Source organism: Schistosoma haematobium, chromosome ZW (genome assembly GCF_000699445.3).
Source record: "Schistosoma haematobium chromosome ZW, whole genome shotgun sequence".
In the NCBI taxonomy this organism is placed as follows: Eukaryota; Metazoa; Platyhelminthes; class Trematoda; order Strigeidida; family Schistosomatidae; genus Schistosoma; species Schistosoma haematobium.
Genome location: NC_067195.1, coordinates 89013940 through 89027886, shown reverse-complemented (window position 1 = coordinate 89027886; position 13947 = coordinate 89013940). Strand labels below are relative to the sequence as shown.

The following is a 13947-nucleotide window of genomic DNA, read 5'->3' as shown; positions in this document are numbered from 1 at the left end:
ACCTGTACAAGCAGTCTAGAGTGCTTAGCGGTCCTGTTTCCTGCCTATCCCGGCCTATTAGATCTAGAACAATCAATCTCAACCTCCACGATATGAATCATGTATTACAAACCAAACAGAACAAATCGTACCATAAAATAGAAAACAACATTTGTACAAGTTTCGTTATTAGTTTGACCTGTTTCATATACGAAAATTTCATTGAAAATCGTGAACCGATCAGTGTCAAATCACCATTGAGAACCTGGAAGCACTGGACAGCCTTTTTGTCGTGATATGGGACTCAAACCCGACCATGTCGGCATCGAGCGCAAACATAACCTCTAGACCACTGAATCAGAATCCAACGGTGTGAATCTCTAACTTTAACCAATCCACTATGTCGCGCAACCATTTTCCATTGTATTTTCAAATAATTCTCAATCATGAAATTGTACTAATTATAAGAACATGACTAACCTTTGTTATTGATTAATTTTGTTGTATCCCTGCCACTATTCTCTATGTGTATGTTTATTATTTTCTTTGTAACTGACTATTATTTTACGGTTTTGTACTAATTGTATTAATTTATATTTTAGTGACAAGTTATGATTGTTGTCTATATACATAGTTACCTGTTTTGCCTATAGCTCTGATAAGAATCTATATGTAACAAGTATAAGGATCTATTCAGGTCATTCATCTGTAAGTAATTAGTTTCTATATGTTGTACTGTTGAAGAATTGATAGCGATTTACATCACAGGACAAGATAGATACTACTTGAATACAAACTGTAGTTAAACATTGTAGTGTAGTCGAAATTGGTTGTATATCAAACACAAAACATGGTGTATTCAAAACTATATACTGAAGATAATGTACATATGTAAATAGGTAATTCATTATTAATATTGTAGTGCTTCCCTTGATTGTCTAAATAACTATTCAATGGAAATTAAGAAAATAAATGGAAGTAATAAAGTGATTGCCAAAAATCGGATAAAATAAAAGTAACACTTGAAATGATATGAATATTCTTGTAAGAAAGCTTATAAACCTTGTGAATGAAGGCAATATCGAGGCAGTTCGCATAGGATGCATATATGCCAATAAGAAAGTGATCAATTACAGTCCTGGAAACATACAAGCAAACAAGGCCAAGTGAATTTAATCTTCACCTCATTGCACAAACAAGCAGCTAACAGGATTCAATAGCTAAGTGGATAACTAGACAGTGTTTGGAGGAGACAGTATTGAGTTCAAGCCCCAGAGTGAACATTCACTTTGAGATGTAGACACATCCAGCTGACGAGTCTCAAGTAGAACGAGATGTGCGTCCTAAAATTCACTGCTAGCCACTATCCATCAATACAAACACATTGAATCTATAATCAATTCCTTTAACTGCACATTGAACAAACCCGACGAAAATAAATAAAGCCAAATCAACTTCGTCATAGTTACTCTTACATAAAAATAATTAGTTTACAAGCGCTTAATCACATCATTCTAATAAACCTGTCTGTTAATGGTTGCCTTTGTAGATTTTGTTAACTTTATTTATCTTCTTCATTCTGTTAAGTGTCTAGTTCAAATGGCTTCAGGTCAGTTAATTGGTCAGCATTCTTGACACTCATTAATGAATTGAATTTATATTGATACATTTGTTGACTGTAGATTGATTGAAATGCAACACTTTGAAAAACTCTCTGGCATTCTTTGACTGTCTATGAATGTTGACATTCTCCCAAATTAATTCGAGTCATTGGTTGTCTGATAAAATTGGCATGAGTAATAAGATCATTTCATCTTATTTCAAAATTTTGTTCCTTTATGTATGCGGGTAGAGGTCCATTCACTTTGTCTAATGCACTGTTTTCCTCAGTTGGTGCATTTCATTTTATGAGTGATACTGTGTTCATCATTGTGTCTTTCGCTACTGGTAAAATGAGATGAAGTGATTCTGTTCCCTTGTTAGCAAATTTTATTTCCAGAAAGATGTTGAACTTCATTGAAGTCATGAATCAACATATGTTAAACCAATCTAGAAGACCTGAAAGCACTGTGTCTGTTTTGTCACAGTTTGCGAATGCTCAGCAGTGCGCATTCATGACCGTATGCACGGGAATCAAACCCAGGAGTTTTGGTCTCGCATACAAACGCTAAACTTCTAGACCACTGAGTCGGCATCCAGTAGTGTTATAGTCTAACCTTAATCAATTCACAATATTCCAGTGTTCGAGTGAAAAGTTGTGAGCAGTAAAGCTAACCCGTGTTGAGTGTGAGGCAGTTACCCATTGAAGACAATGGAAGATAGTTGCACAATTGATTGAGGTTAGACACAATTGGACTCGGTGGTGTAAAGTTTTAGGCGTTCGCGCGCGAGACCGAATGTCGAGTGTTCTATCCCAGTTTGTTGAAGAGTCGCAAACTAAACGGGACGGCCATTCAATGCTGCTTTATTATCAAAGTTGGTCATGATTTCACTGGAACGTTTATTTCAAATATCTTTATAGTCCTTCTTATGACTTCATAGATATTTTTCATGTGTTTTTAAGCAGTTTATTTTCTAGTTTCTAAGGTGGATCTTCTTGGTGCCGTTTCAGCTTTTGTGGGACTTCTTGACAAGACTTCTTGTGAAGACAGCTATTATTAATGAAAATGATATAAAGAGACCACATAAAGTCTAACAGTATGAACATGATTTCAAGAAGGAATCAAGTAGTCTTGATTAATCAGTGTTTACTAAAACGTATTTAATTTATGTTGAGTTCCAAACTACATATATGTTTTACCATCAAACTGATGCATCTACTTGGATTCGTCATTCAGAAAGCATGAAAAAGTGACATCAGACAAAATGTTTAGTGAGAATAAAGAATTGGATAATTATCTGTGTAGGATTATGGAAATTATTAAGATTTTGATTAAGATCATGAACTGATTGGTCTTAGACCACCACCAAAAACCTACAAGCATTAGATGGCCGTTTCGTCCTAATGTGGGACTTCTTAGCAGTGCGCATCCATGACCGCACCTCGTGGGACTCGAACTCAGGGCCCCCAGTCTCGCTCACGAACGCTTAACCTCCAAACCACTGAGTCTGTATCCAACGGACTTAATATCTAACCTCAACCAATCCATGAAGTTGCGCCACCGTTCACCATTGTCTTCAGTGAGTTGATATCTCATTATCTCAATGAATTGGATAATTCACCTAACTTCACCCTATAAGATATTTATTTGATCTGTTCTTCTAATTATTAATCATTCAACTTACCGTAATCCTCGTGCCATTTCAAATAAATCCACAAGAAATGCTTGCTCTTGATTATTATAATTTGGATCTGTACCTAAACTAACAATCAATGCAATAGTATCAGTATCATATGCTTCAATTTTTGTTTTAGGTTCAAATGTATGACAATTAAAATATATATGATGACTAAATTTACGTATTTGAAAACCATCCATATGCATACAATTATCTTCAATTTGCATAGTTTGATTAACACGTCGCATACAATTTAAAAATGCTGTTGTATCATGTCCTAAACGATAAGCATCAATTGTTTTTATATTTTGATAATAGATTGACAAACTATCATATTGATAAAGAGTTTCCGCTGCATCAACATCATTTTCCATTAGAAATTTATGAGTTAAATTACGCATATGTTTATTAAATACACTTGGTGACATAACATCACCATGACGCCATAAATGATATGCATTCTGTGAAAATGGATGATGATGACAAATAGTTAATGCTGGAAATGGTGATTTAGCATCTAAATCAACATGTATATTTACTGAAACATCATAAACTAAATAATCTTGTACTAGAAGATAAGTTGTCAGTAGTAAACCAACAGTCATAATTAATACAAAACAAAACCATAAACCTCGTAGAAATGGTGGTCCTCGTCTCATTCGTGCAACACCTCGTATGGAAAATGTATCACATATAATTTCTAAGATACTGATTCTCTTTATTATTTTAGATGATTCTTTCATTTGAATGATATGTGAACAGTTTTGGGCTAATTTATCAGTAGTTGAACGCTGATCATTCATTTGTATAAAATGGGAATTATCATTATTCTCTAATTGTAGCATGTTTTCACTGTTCTTTGTTTATAACCAAACCACATAGCGAAAGCAGAAGCATTACGGATACCTGGGTTGAAAAATACAAACAGATAAACACGATATTATTACAGGACAAATTCTTATTACAGATACAATTTATTACAACCGTTGTAACTAACCTGGTAAACTGCAGTGTTCATAAAATTCGGTAATCAATAAAAAAATTTTCAGTGGTTGAGATCATGAGTTAATTGAAGCCAGACCACCATGGAAACCCTGGATGCACTGGATGGCCGTTTCGTCCTATTCTGGGACTCTTCAGCAGTGCGCATCGATGATCCCACTTCGCGAGACTCGAACTCAGGATCTATCTGTCTTGCGCGCGAACTCTTAACCACTAGATCACTGAGTCGGCCGGTATCCAACATTGTTAATGTCTAACTTCAATCAATCCACGAAATAGAGCAACACATCCGTTAATGTCTTCAGTGAGTTACCATCTCATAACAGACCCGGTCGAACTCTACTGATCAACAAGAAAACAATAAATACTTGTTCTTTATAACTTCCATTTTAGGGTATACTAATTTAACTTTTTGATCAGTGTAATACAATTGTTAGTGGTAGGAATATTTTTGAAAAACAAACTAGTGTTATGGATGAATAAACTTAAACGTATTTCAAATTTCAATGATGGATAATATCAGATGTTATTACTGTTCTATACACGTCACTACTTACAAAATGAGTGATCTGTAAATTGTATTAGAACATAGAAGTGAAGACTAAAATACAGTGTATATCTATATACATATACATTTGGGTATATATGTATCCTAGTTAAACCGTTAGAGAAACATAGTGTAAGCAGGTGATTTCTAGTCCATAGATTTCAAAAACTCATTTGAATATAAAGCAAACTAAGGGAAACGTTATTTCATAATGACTATGATAATGATAATATTAATATGTTGGGAAATAAGAAAGACAATGCATAGTAAAATACTTCATAAAGAAAGAAGTTGAACTGAATAGGTTAATGGTGATAGTCTTCTAATAGAATAACTAGCTAAAGAATTTCTCTATAAGTAGTATGACGTATTAAACTAAGAGTAAGCACACAAAGAAATTTGTATGCATGTAAATCAGGCATTATTGAATTGCTAGTATAGGGATTGTGGAGATTATTAAGTTTTTGATTGAGATCATGAACCGATTGATGTTGGACCATCACCTTTGGAAACCTGGAAGCACTCGACGGCCGTTTCGTCCTATTGTGGGACTCCTCAGCGGCGCGTATCCATGATTCCGCTCGCGGGATTCGAACCCAGGGCCTTCGGTCTAGCGCGCGAACGCTTAACCTACTGAACCTCTGAGCCGGCATCCAATGGTGTCTAACACTAACCAATCCACGAAATTGAGCGACCATCTTTCATTGTACTGAACTAGATACCTGTCTCTGCCTGACAATATAGAATTGAGTCCATTTACGACTTCCGATATTGTGGTCTTCGATAAATTCCTTCAAAAGATATTGAAAAAATAAACTAATTTATAGTTCACAGAATGAATTAACACTAATTATAGGAGTAATCAAGAACAGTAGGTACTGGACATCTGTATGATCCTAGAATATGACTCCTCATGAGTGTACATTCATGACCTCACCACTGAGAAGCCAACCAAGACTGAAGATCGATGTAGAAATAGAATTTGATGTAGACATACAGGCGAAGATTGGCAAAGAGAGCACAGCATTACTACATTTAAACATCCTATGGAACTCAAAACAACTGTTCGCAAACCAATATCAAAGATAAAGTCTTCAACACGAACGTCAAGCTAGTTCTATTGTACGGAATCGAAACTTATAGATCTACTACAACCATTATCAAAAACGTACAAATATTTATAAATAATTGTACACTCAAGATACCTTCGGCAACAGCTTATTGTTGAACAGAAAATTAGAAAATGACGTTAGAATTGCATGAAAAATCATCAAACTGCATCACGAGGCATGTGCTAACTTGAAATCTCGAAAGGAATCGGAAAAGAAGAAGATCAAGGAACACATTGCATCAAGAATTCTACACACACGTCAAAAGAATAAATAGCAACTGTAAACAGCTGGAAAGGATTTCTGAGGACAGAGTTGGATGGAGAATACTAGTGTACGGCCTATGCTCCTCCATGAAGGATAACAGTCGTAAATAACTTTGTCAGTAACTTCATATCTCTGTCCCTAAAATTCATCTGTTACGTATATACAGTGAAAGTGGTTTGTATAGTTCAGTGGCAGATTCTTCACGTAGAATAATTGAATTAAATAATATACTTCTATCGTACTATTCGTGTGTATATGTAATGAATCATTTCTGTTTGGTGAACTACTAATAAATAAGTGTTATGTCTAGGTATATTATGTACATACACAGGTTTATATCTGCTATTGTAAAGCAAGGCATATATGCCTCAATCAACACATGCATCAAGAACATGTTTCAATGTGATTCAATAAGAATGTGAAGAAATGGATTAAGAGTTCTATTCTTGAATAGTTAATCGATTCTAATCAATTTGCTGATCCGTGGGATTGATTTTTACTTACTTACTTACGCCTGTTACTCCTCATGAAGGAGCATAGGCCGCTCACCAGCATTCTCCGTCCAACCCTGTCCTGGGCAATCCTTCCTAGCTCCTTCCAGTTGTTATTCATTATTTCCATATCTGCTTCTATTTCCCAACGTAATGTGTCCTTTGATCTTCCTCTTTTACACTTCCCGTCAGGATTCCATGTCAGGGCTTGCCTCGTGATGCAGTTTGATGTTTTGCGTAATGTATGTCCTATCCATTTCCATCGTCTTTTCCTAATTTCGTCTTCAGGGTTGAGTTTTAGGTGAATTATATTATTCATCTACTTAGATTTCATTGTATCAAACTACTTGTTATGCCTCGATAAGCATAATGAGGGGTAATTTTTAGGATCCATTTGTGGACCAAATGCTATACGTATATTTTATCGTATAATTGTTAATGAACTAAACTATTCTTATCGATTAAATGTTTAAATATTTCAATGCCAGTCAATTGACTAACTTATCGATTGAATGTTTAAAAATACTTCCATGGTAATGTCGATTATATACATATAATTGATAGATATACGTTTGAATTGTGTTTGGGTGATCGCTCGTTTCTGGCTGTTGCAGAATATACTCTCCCATTCCAAGCTTGGACTTCTCCCTCTACCTAGCGGGGCTGGGACTCATCAAATAGCTAGCCCAATAGTCTTTGGTCACTGAGTCATGTTTCTCGTTGGCAGCTTGAGTGAACTCGTGATAGTTTCAAACCTAGCACTACCTGAGATAGTTGAAACTTTAACCATCAATGAAATGAAGCCAAAATTATTTGTAACAACGTAAAAATGTTTTGTACTTAACTTTGCAATGACTTCAGACTATATCCATCTCTAATTATTTCATATCTCCTATAACTTTATCCAGAATTGTTTCTGACATCATTTCATTTCATTTAAGTTCTATTAACTTTTATTATTGTAGCAAAACATTTCGATTATCTTATTCTATTCAAAATATAATCTCTTTCTAATCAGTTCAACGGAGAAGCTTTGGAGGACGTAAAAACCTTTACATATCTGGGCAGCATTATCAATGATCACAGTGTGTCTGATAAAGATGTGAAGGCGCGGATCGGAAAAGCAAGATCAGCATGTTTACAATTGAAGAACATCTGGAACTCATAACAACTGTATGGGGCGCAAACTTGGAGAACTACGAAAGCCATCATCCAGAAGATATAGGTGTTTATTAACAATTGTCTACGCAATATACTTTGGATCTGTTGGTCAGACACTATCAGCAATAGACTAGTATGGGAGAGAACAAATCATATCATAGCGGAGGAGGAAATCAGGAAAAAAAAGTGCAGGAAGTGGATAGAACGCACATTGAGGAAAGCACTCAACTATGTCACAAGGCAAGCCCTCACCTTCACTTGGAATCCTCAAGGCTAAATAAAGGAGAGGAGGAAGACTAAAGAACACATTACACCGAGAAATGAAGACAGATATAAGGAGAATGAACAACAATTGGATAGAACTAGAAAGGAACGCCAAGGACAGAGTGGGTTGGAGAACGATGGTTGGTGGCCTATGCTCCATTGGGAGTAACAGACGTGAGTAATTAAGTAATTAAGTAAGTAAGTAACAGGGCTTTTCGTTTAGGTACTATATTTATACTACACAATCTAGGATTACAACTTTTATATTGTATTATATTGTTCATTCAATATTCGTACGTCCTCACAGAATTAATACTTAATATTACACAGACTCTTAATAAATTCCTATGAGAAGACATCCCCTCGCCGAACTTTGTGTCTTTAACGTTTAAATAGAAAATATATATCTACTAAATAGCGTGTAAATATTTTCATGGGTTTTCGGGTTTTTTCACAACCATTAAAACTATAGTGTGCTCAATTTGAGTAATAAACAACCATCAAAATTTTGTAATTACATAAATTGGTTTCCTGCTGATAAACAGTAGTTTATGTTAAAGTATACACAGACCCCTAACTTTTGAAACTTCATTAAATCGTTCAGCAGAAACTTCCACTTTATGTTACGCCTTTCTTATTTATAAATATGATGCTCGGTCATTTTTCGAGTCTGATGGTGTGATTTCAATTTTAAAACTCTCTCAAAGTATTCTGCCTATCTGTGGATTGTTCATGCACTGATTACATAAAAGTGTACGGGGTTCTTATGTCTTTCAACATCCTATGTTGATGACATCATTGGATTATATACATGAATAGGTAAATTTTCAAACAGTCCATTTGTCACTCAGCGGATTCATTCACCTTTATTTCTAACTGAACTTCAGAATCGGAACTAGGAAGTTCATTTGATACTTATTTAAAACCTTTAGATTGTAGTTATCAAGACAAACTTCCAGTTGTCATGTATCTAGTCGATAGATCAATAGAATTCTCTCTAAGTATTCTGTTGTTCTTATTACTCCGTTGATGTATTTCTTGAACACTTCTTTAGTATAGTAAATAACTTTCACAATAGCCTGAAGTCTCTGTAAAACATTCCGAAGTTCACTTTCGTTCTAAAACTATGGTGAAACGTAACATTTAACCTAGATTAACATATTCTGTTTGTTTTTAATTGACATACTCTTATAACTCTCATGTTTGAAACTCCCAATAGTTTTTAATTCTCCCACTGTTGAGTTAATACACACATCTATGCAATTAAAATAAAGATAATAATATTATTATTAATTATTTATGGTTCATAGTAGAAGAATTTCTTTAGATATTATAGTAATATATCAATAGTTGAGATCATGAGTCAGTTGAAGCTTGACCACTATGGAAAACCTGGAAGCAATGGACAGCCGTTTCGTCTTATTGTGAGATGGTGGATGTGTCGCTCAATTCCGTGGATTAGTTAAAGTTAGACATTACAACCGTTGGATACCGGCGGGCTCAGTGATCTAGAGGTTAAGCGTTCGCGCGCGGGACTGATACTTCCTGGGTTCGCATTTCGCGGGGGGAGATCGTGGATGCGCATTGCTGAAGAGTCCCACAATAGGACGAAACGGCCATCCAGTGCTTCCAGGTTTTCCATGGTGGTCTAGCTTTAGTCGACTCATGATCTCAACGACTGAAATTATTTATGGCTTTGCTTATCTGACCTAACATATTTACAGGTCATTCATTATTGAACTGTATTGTATCGACTACTTCACAACATTCAAATTTCACTACTGTTTAATTGTTTTCATGCAATCAAAACAATTTCGCGTATGCAAACTATTGGGAGATATGATGAAATATATATGAATTTAAAAATGAAACAGTTTGCAGACGGAGTTATTGTGAACAATAATTGGTCAAAAAATATTTATAAGGAAGATGGATGGTGGCTAGCAATGGAATTCAGGACACACGCGTTACCTATTTAACTACTGAGTCCTGATCGCGATGGCATTTGAAGCCAATAGTACTTGGTTCGAGTCGCGAAGTAAACACCAACTTTTGGATGCAGGTACATCCAGTCAGCGAGTCCCACATAATAAGAAATAAATGATCTGAATTTCATTACTATCCACTACTCATCTTTGCTTATAAAGCTTGTGACTTAAGTCTATATCGAGACAGTCCGCACAGGATGCATATATGCCAATAAGAGACTGATCAATTGCAATGCTAAAGATTCAAGTAAACAAAACAAAGTAAAATATGATGAATTCATATTATTCTGCATTAACCTCTAGACCACTGAGTCTGTATCCAACGTTGTTAACGTCTAACCTCAACCAGTTCTCGGAATTTCGCGACCATCTCCCATTGTTCTGAGGTAGATATCTGTCTCTACCCGACATGGATTAGCTCCACTGGTCACGGCTTCTCACTAGAACTCCGAGAATTCCTTCACGATGCTAGTCACTAGTGATCACATGGTAATTATCAGTATAGGGTTGTGGAGATTATTAGGTTTTTGAGTGAGTTCGTGAACCGATTGATGTTAGACCACCACCAAACTAAGTATTCAACCTCGGTAACTTTTATATAAACTAAAAAGGCTTGTTTCGATAATGCAATGAGAAGATGAAGATTATCAGAATTATGTGATATATTTGCGTAATACATTTTGAACAATCTGATCACACATATACTTGTTAAGAACATTTATATACGAGAAATAAAAGGTCAACTAGACAAGTTAAGAGTAAGCCGTAACAAAGAAAAATAAAGTACATAGAAACAACGTGATAACCACTGCGGATAATAAATCAGGATTATCGAGGTAGGTTAAGGGTAAGACTAAATAGTTAAGATTAATTAAGATTAGTTATGATTAATCTTGTAACTAGACTAACCTACCTTTTTTATGCTGCTCAGTATTTCAATGATTCAGTGACATTTCTTTTAACTAAAAAAATGCTACTTCATTTGAACTACCATAAATCCCTAGCTAAAGTGCTTAGAAATCTACAAGCTCATCGGTTACATTCTGAGCTGGATCCAGCTCAGAGAACAAAACTCCACCAAAATCATCCACCTGAGCTACAAATCTTCTCCACCATCTGGAATAACATATATTTGCAACATTGGGAATTGAATGATCCTGTTATTTCATGGTCGTTATTACATTACATTAGTTCTAAAAATATTTGACTCTTATACTATTTATTTTATTTAAATACATAAACATTTGTACAAGTAGGCACCAAATAGATATATACCATATAAATCATTCGATTTGTATGAGTGCTGGGATACTGTCCGAGCACCCGGAACGAAACAAGTGGCTTTCTTATGGGGTCATACACCGAGCATTTGACTTAAAGGTCTAAGCCACAAGGCAATAGAGCAACGTCAGGAGATGCAGTAGCATGGTAGCCGGTGATCAATAATTGGTTCACACGCCATTTGTTCCCTCAGCATCCTGGAACCCATGTTCACCATTGGTTTAGAATCACGGTTTTCCAACTCCCCTAGGTGGATCCTCCATATCCACCAACCTGGTTAAAATGCCTGACATTCGTATTCGTTCTCTTAATTTCATAAACAACAGTAATGCCGTGAAAAGGGAGTTAGTAGGACTTCTTTGGCAATGGTTGTATGCACGTGGCCATGCAAGAGTATTTCAAGAGGAAGAGTTGACTCTCCCCCAATCTCAGCTGTACCAGAGCATTTTGGTGGGTTTTATACATAATTTGATTAGTAAATTCGAAAAATCTTTTTTTAAAAACCTGATTCACATATAACAAAATATTAACAAAATGGAAAAATTTATAATTGACTAAAGACGCTATCACAAATGAACTAAACAAATGACTGAATTAGAAGAAGAAAAAGTACAGTTTATGAATATTGATTTTTGTTGTTGTTGTTGTTGTTGTTTATTTATCCCCCTTTCTGAATATTTCATTTCAGTGTTTCCAAGATGACAACAGAATCACTTTATTATTATTATTATTATTATGAATAAAGTTGATGATTCTTTGCATGATACCTTGATGGTTGTTTCTAACAACAGAATAATTATTGATTTCATTATTTCTCTTTATTGTCTTTACTGTCTTTTGAATGTTAATATAACTATATTCAATTTTGCCTGATTTATATTGTTGGATAAATACACCAAACAAATGTCATCTAAATATAATCACAATTCATTGAACTGTATCTCATAATGATCAATATAGGACTTTATTTGTTTGTTTTTATCAAATACCATTGAAAGAAATAAAATGATTGTTTATAAAATCGAATGTCTTAATAAGAGATCGATTTTTGTAGGGAATGATGGATAGTGGCTAGCAGTGGAATCCAGTTTGACGTGCCTTTCGTCCCATTTGGGACTCGTCAGCTGGATGTATATGCATCTCAGAGAGTTGATGTTCACTCTGGGACTCGAACCCAGTACCATTCGCTTCAAACGCTATCGCGTTATCCACTCAGCTACTGATTCATGATAGACACTCGCTGATCAATTGAAGTCTTAAAACTCAATGGGAAGATACAAGCCAAACAATACCAAGTGAAGAGATCGATTGATTACAATGTTCCATATGCTACATAACTTCTAGTGAATAAAATTACAGTTTGATATTGAATATTTGTGAATCAATCATGAATAGTATAATAAACTATTGGAAATGCATAAGATGATGGAAATGGATAGGACATACATTATGGAAATCACCATACTGTATCACAAGGCAAGTCCTAACTTGGAATCCCGAAGGGAAATGGAAAAGAGGAAGGTCAAAGAACACATTACGTTGACATTTCGTCACACACCAGACCAAAAGGGCTGATGAGACTTCCAAGATAAGTGAAACGGTTGACACACCCAACTACTTCACTCCCTATCATTAGTTCGGGTGTCAATGCAGCCCAATCCTGAAGCAACGTTTTACATTTCGAGGGGGAGAATCGCATCCGGAACATGATTGCATTGTTGCTTAGAGTGGTCAGAAGACTCTGCATTTTGTCAGCGTCTTCACCAAATAAAACTATGTCATCAGCATATTCCAAGTCAACAAGTGAATCTCCCGGCAGAAGTTCAAAAGAAAGAACTGAGATATCATAAGAATTAAAAATTCACCAAAATTCTTTTTTATAAGTTAAGGTTAAGGTTTATAGAACGTTCATAGAACGTTGTCAAAGGCTATAATTTAGGCACATGTAATTACAAATTGTAATTGTCTTTAAAAGTTATTCAGTTTTCATATAAAATTGGTTATTGTTTAATTTCCCAGAAAAAAATATGCATATTACTGACATACTAATTCATGCTAATGAGTATTGAAAATGAATAAATGTTATAACTTGTGACCGCCGATTAGAGAACAGTGACTTATCGATCGGACCAAGGAGTTCTGATTGGTCCTGATTTCCGCCTAGCCCATCCAGTTCAGCCCAGAACACCAATCTCAGCCTCTGCAATATGATTCATTATATTCCAAACATACCGAGTTTATATTACCAAACAAACCGACCACAAGGTACCAATAAAATATGAAATAACATTTGTATAAGAATTAACCAGATGTGGCTGTGAATGAGGGAGGTAGTAATTAATATACTGGGCATAACTCAAGAATGGTTAGTCGTATAATAATAGTTCATAGGTTGAAATAAAACTGTCTATTGAAGAAGGGTGTGTCTGAGAAGTTTATTAACATCCTAAAAGCCCTATACACAAACACCTCAGGCAGAGTGAGGGCATACAACCACCTTTCTCCATTGTTACATTCCAGCAGTGGGATTACACAGGGTTGCCCAATCTCACCATTCCTCTTCAACTTTGCCATCGATG

At 35.3% G+C, this 13947-nt stretch overlaps 1 protein-coding gene across 1 annotated transcript in view; it reads right to left on the bottom strand.

The window, feature by feature from the left end:
* Positions 1–13947, bottom strand: part of MS3_00004703 (uncharacterized protein) — a 72710-nt gene that overhangs the window by 29155 nt on the left and 29608 nt on the right. Inside the window, exon 2 of the mRNA XM_035734384.2 lies at positions 3265–4164. Within this exon, the coding sequence (XP_035587678.2) occupies positions 3265–4103 (839 nt within the window). The 5' untranslated portion in view covers positions 4104–4164. The remainder of the gene's footprint in view (positions 1–3264; positions 4165–13947) is intronic.